Source organism: Clinocottus analis, unplaced genomic scaffold (assembly GCF_023055335.1).
Source record: "Clinocottus analis isolate CAN_PGR_092001 unplaced genomic scaffold, fCliAna1.0.p SCAF_4, whole genome shotgun sequence".
NCBI lineage: Eukaryota > Metazoa > Chordata > Actinopteri > Perciformes > Cottidae > Clinocottus > Clinocottus analis.
In genome coordinates this window covers 300,001-307,500 of record NW_027176153.1, presented here as the reverse complement: position 1 = coordinate 307,500, position 7,500 = coordinate 300,001, and the positions used below count along the sequence as shown (strand labels likewise).

General features: G+C 50.2%; 1 protein-coding gene across 2 annotated transcripts in view; it reads left to right on the top strand.

Moving 5' to 3' along the window:
- Positions 1–7,500, top strand: part of si:dkey-96f10.1 (6-phosphofructo-2-kinase/fructose-2,6-bisphosphatase) — an 11,511-nt gene that overhangs the window by 291 nt on the left and 3,720 nt on the right. Inside the window, exons 1-10 of one of the 2 annotated variants that reach the window (XM_068597016.1) lie at positions 1–168; positions 3,333–3,458; positions 3,537–3,633; positions 3,755–3,821; positions 4,802–4,876; positions 5,062–5,118; positions 5,966–6,087; positions 6,353–6,560; positions 6,648–6,794; positions 6,876–6,980. The exon at positions 1–168 is cut by the window's left edge and continues 291 nt beyond it. In XM_068597016.1, coding sequence (XP_068453117.1) covers positions 87–168; positions 3,333–3,458; positions 3,537–3,633; positions 3,755–3,821; positions 4,802–4,876; positions 5,062–5,118; positions 5,966–6,087; positions 6,353–6,560; positions 6,648–6,794; positions 6,876–6,980 — 1,086 coding nt within the window. In that variant the 5' untranslated portion in view covers positions 1–86. Of the gene's footprint in view, positions 169–2,023; positions 2,375–3,332; positions 3,459–3,536; positions 3,634–3,754; positions 3,822–4,801; positions 4,877–5,061; positions 5,119–5,965; positions 6,088–6,352; positions 6,561–6,647; positions 6,795–6,875; positions 6,981–7,500 lie in introns of those variants that run through there. The other variant, XM_068597017.1, reaches the window with a different exon arrangement.

The window sequence follows — 7,500 nt, the reverse complement described above, 5'->3', positions numbered from 1 at the left end:
GCGACGCACGCATCACACTCACACAGACACACACACAGACAGACACACACACGCGCTCACACACTCTCCTGGAATAGATCTGGAAGATGGACGGAGCGGCGGTGACGTCACACCGGACCGAGCAACCGGGCGGTTCGAGGCGCGCGCTCCGGTTCCAGCGGCCGCACGGTGAGTGATAGCAGCACGCGCACGCGCACTGTCGTCGGAGGTCCGTGTCCGCGTTAAACAGCACTTCATGTAACGTGCGCGCGCTCCCACATTAACCACTTCCCCATTCATTCATTCCTGTCGCAGCTATAGCGACTGTTTGCGTGTGCGCGCCCCTGTGACGCCAACTCTTAGGCACGCGCATTATTCACCGAGTGGAGCGCGAGGCCACGTCGTCCCCGCCCCAGCGCGCTGACGCCACAGCAAAACAAACACACCCACTGGCGCGTTCATTCACACTCATGCGCGCGCTGTACTGCACGCGCACACATGTTCTTATGTAAGTGTGTGGAGCTGCTGGGGGAGGGGGGGGGGGGGGGGCGCTGTGGGAACAGCGCGTGCTGCCGGGGTGAGAGGGCAGGGGGGCCCGGGCTATTTTGGGGGAGGGGGGAGAGAGAGAGAGAGAGAGAGAGAGAGAGAGAGAGAGGTTCTAGGAGTGTCCTCGTGTCCTCGTGTCCTTAAGAGCTCTCATGGAGTCCAGAAGGAGAGAGAAGCTGCTGCAACGCATGAGGTGTGACAGCACAGGTGAGGGGAGATAGGTGTGTGTGTGTGTGTGTGTGTGTGTGTGTGTGTGTGTGTGTGTGTGTGTGTGTGTGTGTGTGCATGGTTCGTTGGAGATGAGTGAGTTCGGAGTGCAATGCATGCTGGGTAGATTAGTGTCCATCTTGCTCTGATGTTGTGCACACGTGGTCAGCGATGATCTCACGAGAGCGAGGTGCCGCCTGCCTGGCCAAGTGCATGATGGGAAACGACTGCTGTCCCCACAGCGAGCTGATTGGCTCTCTGATGTGACACAAACACCTTGTGTTGTAAAACATTATTATTTATGTAGTTTAATACTTAACGCTGTTCACTACTCTCACGTTTAATATGAACAAAACGTGTGTGGTTGATAACAATAAAGATTATTTATAACACATATAAACCAGTAGTAAAAGAACAAAGGATGCAGCTACACATACATTTACAAAAATATATATTCATAAACACACATGAATAAATCAGCACCAGGTCTGTAAACTACAAGTAGAAACACACAAGACGTCTCGGGCTCGACCAGCAGCAGCTGTGGCTTCATGATGAAATACGACTGCAGATGTAAAAACAGTAACACAACCAGCAGTTCACTCACCAGATGCACACAACCTCTGTAACGCGTCCCCACCACCTCTCAGGCGCTTACATGTCAAGAACACGCCCAGCTGGTCTACCAAAGCTCTGATTGGTGGAAGTCCATGACATCACCACAACGTCCGCTCCCCGTGTCCTTTGACCTGCAAAGGGTTAAACTGCTCTGCTCCCGTAGAGACAATCTGATTGGATGAAAGTCTCTTAAAGCAGCTTCAGCTGAAGCAGAGCAGCAGAGGAAGAGCTGTGACACGATGACATCAGTGTCATTGTTTGTAAAACAAATACGACTGCAGATGTAAAAACAGGAACACAACCAGCAGTTCACTCTGTGAGAAAGATTTCATGAATAAACCATCATGTTCTAGGTTCCAGGTTCTAGGTTCAAGGTTCCAGGTTCTCGCTCAGGGGTGGGAAAACTACAGCTCGCTGGGTATTATAACTTTGCTATTATTTTCATTGATAATGATAATAACTAATACTGAGTTATGGTGAAGACTGGTGCTGCGTTGCCATAACTGTCAGCAGGAAGTAGCGTTTCATTTCCACGGCGGCGGCCCAGGATGCAGCGGGCGGAGCTGCTTATGTCAGGGAGAAGAAGTTCAGTCCAGGTTTCACATTCATAAAATGACACCACTGAACTGAGAGAGAGAGAGAGAGAGAGAGAGAGAGAGAGAGAGAGATTGATTCTTTGGACATCACCTGACGCTCATCGTGGTCGTTGCCCTCTTGTACTGAGTGAGTGACGGTGGAACCGACCAATCAGAGCCTCTCCCATCAGGCGGGCTCAAGCTCCTCCCCCTCTCATGACCGACAGCTGACTTGTTCAAAATCAGTCTGCTCACCTGGAGAGCGTTGTCCAGTCACACACACATACAGGCGTTTCACACACATACAGAGGTTTTACACACACACACACACACACACACACACTCACACTTGAATGTTGACGCCATGTCACAAAGGACGCTCACTCAGAACCCTCTGGAGAAGACATGGGGTCCGTGGTTGAAGAGCAGGCTGAGCCAACGCAGAGGCTGTGAGTAAAACACACAGACAGACAGACAGACAGACAGACAGACAGACAGACACACAGACACAGACAGACAGACAGACAGACAGACTCGTCCCGCTGCTGTGTGTGTGTGTGTCCCTCTATGTGTGACAGACCTGAGGGACGTTCACCCCAAACGGTCACCGTGACAACATGTCACCTGACACTGTCAATCCCAGATCTGAAGGCTTCTTATGGTGTGTGTGTGTACAGATGTGTGTGTATCTGTACAGGTGGCGGTAATACACCTTTTGTTGGATTCCATCCGCATTTGCTGGTTTACTCGTGACGTCTTTCTCACAGAGTGAACTGCTGGTTGTGTTCCTGCTTTTACATCTGCAGTCGTATTTAATCACAAACAACGACGCTGCTGCAGTGCAGGTAGAACATCCTGTGTGTTAGTACACCTGGAGCCCTCGTGTGTTAGTACACCTGGAGCCCTCGTGTGTTAGTACACCTGGAGCCCTCGTGTGTTAGTACACCTGGAGCCCTCGTGTGTCAGTACACCTGGAGCCCTCGTGTGTTAGTACACCTGGAGCCCTCGTGTGTTAGTACACCTGGAGCCCTCGTGTGTCAGTACACCTGGAGCCCTCGTGTGTTAGTACACCTGGAGCCCTCGTGTGTTAGTACACCTGGAGCCCTCGTGTGTTAGTACACCTGGAGCCCTCGTGTGTTAGTACACCTGGAGCCCTCGTGTGTCAGTACACCTGGAGCCCTCGTGTGTTAGTACACCTGGAGCCCTCGTGTGTTAATACACCTGGAGCCCTCGTGTGTTAATACACCTGGAGCCCTCGTGTGATGTTACTTTAGGCCGGTGGGTCCATCTGAGGGAGGTGACTGATGGGAGAGAAGAAGAAGCCACGGTTTGATGTGTGTGTGTGTGTGTGTGTGTGTGTGTGTGTGTGTGTGTGTGTGTGTGTGTGTGTGTGTGTGTGTGTTTCAGCCTCTGTGCCTCAGTTCACCAACTCCCCCACCATGATCGTGATGGTGGGGCTCCCGGCCAGAGGGAAGACCTACATCTCCAAGAAGCTCACCAGGTACCTGAACTGGATCGGAGTCACCACTAAAGGTGAGTCGGCCTCCAGTCAGTGACTGGTCAGTGACTGGTCAGTTACTGGTTCCCTGAACCTGGTTTCTATGATGTCAGTGTTCAACGTGGGCCAGTACCGGAGAGACGCCACGCGCTCCTACAACAGCTTTGAGTTCTTCAGAGCCGACAACGCCGAGGCCATGAAGATACGCAAGTATGCAGCGGCTGCGTGTACTAATACTGTACAGCATGTATTAACACTGTACAGCGTGCACTAATACTGTACAGAGTGTACAAATACTGCGTCATTGATGTTTTTCTGCTTCTCTGCACAGAGCTTGTGCCGTCGCCGCCCTGAAGGACGTGTGCGACTACTTCACCAGAGAGCAGGGCCAGGTGGTGGTGAGGACACGCCCCTTAAAGCTGTAGTCAACATGTTTACCACATGAAGGACTTCTATACAACCAGAGGAGTCGCCCCCTGGTGGTCAGGAGAGAGAATGCAGCTTTACACATGAAGCATAGACTTCTATACAACCGGAGGAGTCGCCCCCTGGTGGTCAGGAGAGAGAATGCAGCTTTAACACATGAAGCATAGACTTCTATACAACCAGAGGAGGCGCCCTCTGGTGGTCTGGAGAGAGAATGCAGCTTTAACACTTGAAGCATAGACTTCTATACAACCAGAGGAGTCGCCCCCTGGTGGTCAGGAGAGAGAATGCAGCTTTAACACATGAAGCATAGACTTCTATACAACCAGAGGAGTCGCCCCCTGGTGGTCAGGAGAGAGAATGCAGCTTTAACACTTGAAGCATAGACTTCTATACAACCAGAGGAGTTGTCCCTGGTGGTCAGGAGAGAGAATGCAGCTTTAACACATGAAGCATAGACTTCTATACAACCAGAGGAGTCGCCCCCTGGTGGTCAGGAGAGAGAATGCAGCTTTAACACATGAAGCATAGACTTCTATACAACCAGAGGAGTCGCCCCCTGGTGGTCAGGAGAGAGAATGCAGCTTTAACACATGAAGCATAGACTTCTATACAACCAGAGGAGTCGCCCCCTGGTGGTCAGGAGAGAGAATGCAGCTTTAACACATGAAGCATAGACTTCTATACAACCAGAGGAGTTGTCCCTGGTGGTCAGGAGAGAGAATGCAGCTTTAACACATGAAGCATAGACTTCTATACAACCAGAGGAGTCGCCCCCTGGTGGTCAGGAGAGAGAATGCAGCTTTAACTGGAGTTTTTACATTTCTTAGGTTAGGATCCCTAAACCTCAACTCTCCAGGTGTATTTTATGGTCTGTGCAGATCTCATGATATTTGCACACCAACATGCAGATCAGAAGTGTGCTTTTTGTTTTCCACACTTCCTCCTTCAGGTGTTTGATGCCACCAACACCACGCTGGAGCGCAGAGAGGTCATCCTGCAGTTCGCCGAGGAAAACGGTTACAAGGTCTGTTCTTGTTTGTCATTCACTGGTTTCACTTCAACATAACATCATAACATTATAACATGATAACAACATATCATAACATCGTCACGATGTAACAACATAACATCATGACATTATAATAACATAACACCATAACAACACAACATAACAACACAACATGCTGTCCTCTCTTCTCTCCCGTCCAGGTTTTCTTTGTGGAGTCGATATGTGACGATCCAGAAATCATTGCCGCGAATATTAAAGTAAGTGGTGTGTGTGTGTGTGTGTGTGTGTGTGTGTGTGTGCGTGTGTGCGTGTGCGCGCGCGCGCGCGTGCGAGTAGTTTGAGCTACAAGCTGTTTTGGGCCAGACCTCCCAGTAGGTCTGTGGTGTGTCACTAGGGAGGGGCCAGAGCTCCCAGTAGGTCTGTGGTGTGTCACTGGGGAGGGGCCAGAGCTCCCAGTAGGTCTGTGGTGTGTCACTGGGGAGGGGCCAGAGCTCCCAGTAGGTCTGTGGTGTGTCACTGGGGAGGGGCCAGAGCTCCCAGTAGGTCTGTGGTGTGTCACTAGGAAGGGGCCAGAGCTCCCAGTAGGTCTGTGGTGTGTCACTGGGGAGGGGCCAGAGCTCCCAGTAGGTCTGTGGTGTGTCACTGGGGAGGGGCCAGAGCTCCCAGTAGGTCTGTGGTGTGTCACTGGGGAGGGGCCAGAGCTCCCAGTAGGTCTGTGGTGTGTCACTGGGGAGGGGCCAGAGCTCCCAGTAGGTCTGTGGTGTGTCACTGGGTGAACTGGTCACAGCAGCATTCTGCAGAGTCTCCAGTGCGTTAGCTCCAAAGCGGAGTGAACAGATGCAGTTCCTGCTGCTTCCGCTCATCTCTGACTTGATGTCCTTCATGTGGAAGTTCAGCGTTACAAACGTCCACCATTTAAGAAATGTTTCTGGTAAATATGTCTGGTTTGATAACTTCTGGAGACGTTTGACATGATGTAAGTTCACAACTCATACATGACACCGGTCAAGTTGTCTTTTGGCATATTGATGAGGAAAGGAACAATAGATATGTTTTGTCTTGTCTTGTGAGAACAAAGCTGGAGCGTGTTGGATGTCTGCACAGCAGGTGAAGCTGAGCAGTCCTGACTACGTGGACTGCGACAAGGAGGAGGCCGTGGCCGACTTCCTGAAGAGGATTGAATGTTACAAGGTGACCTACGTCCCGCTGGACGACAACAAGGACAGGTACGTAGAGACATCCACCTCACGGCAAACAGTAAGTGGTGACGTGGAGGAAGGTGGTCGCGTGTTGGGTTCACATGTAGGAGAGCAATGATCAATATATTGAAAGAACCAAAGAACCGCCGCAAAAAATACTCACTACTTCCTTTGTTTGAGAATAAAAACTAGTTTTAATACGTCATTACTATGAGATACTATGTCCTTATTATATGTGTATATATATATATATAGACATGGAAGTGATATCCCTCATTGTGTCTTAACGCAGGAACTTGTCCTACATCAAGATCTTCAACGTGGGCAGCAGGTACCTGGTGAACCGGGTCCAGGACCACATCCAGAGCAGGATCGTGTACTACCTCATGAACATCCACGTCACCCCCAGGTGCATCTACCTGTGCCGCCACGGGGAGAGCGAGCTCAACCTGGTGGGCCGCATCGGGGGAGACTCGGGACTGTCGCCTCGCGGGGCAAAGGTCAGGGTGGTTACTTCCTGTTCCGTCACATCCACTTCCTGTGTCTTATTCTCACCTGTGTGTGTGTGTGTGTGTGTGTGTGTGCAGTTTGCCAGTGCCCTGGGGCTCTACATGCGTGGGCAGTCCATCATGGACCTGAAGGTTTGGACGAGTCACATGAAGAGGACCATCCAGACCGCCGAGGCCCTGGGGGTCCCGTACGAGCAGTGGAAGGCCCTCAACGAGATAGACGCCGTGAGTGTGTGTGTGCATGCGTGTGTGCGTGTGTGAGGAGGGGGGGTTGTGTGTTTTCAAACGGTTGTGTTTGTGTCTTAGGGGGTTTGTGAGGACATGACGTATGAGGCGATTCAGGAGAATTACCCGGAGGAGTTTGCACTGAGGGACCAGGACAAGTATCGCTACCGCTACCCGAAAGGAGAGGTGTGTGTGTGTGTGTGTGTGTGTGTGTGTGTGTGTGTGTGTGTGTGTGTGTGTGTGTGTGTGTGTGTATGACGTATGAGGCTCAGTCGGTCGCAGAGTGGTTAAAACTGGGCACCAGTATTTTATATGTTATCAATATTATAGAATGAATGTACGAAATATGAATATTTATGAATTTCTTTTTATTATTTAACCCATCAATGTAAGATACAGTTCATTGTTCAGTTAATTTTCTGATATTTTGAGCCATTACTACAAGATGCTAAGTCATCACTACGAGATGCTAAGTCATCACTACGAGATACTAAGTCATCACTACGAGATACTAAGTCATCACTACGAGATACTAAGTCATCACTATGAGATACTAAGTCATCACTATGAGATACTAAGTCATCACTATGAGATACTAAGTCATCACTATGAGATACTAAGTCATCACTACGAGATACTAAGTCATCACTACGAGATACTAAGTCATCACTATGAGATACTAAGTCATCACTATGAGATACTAAGT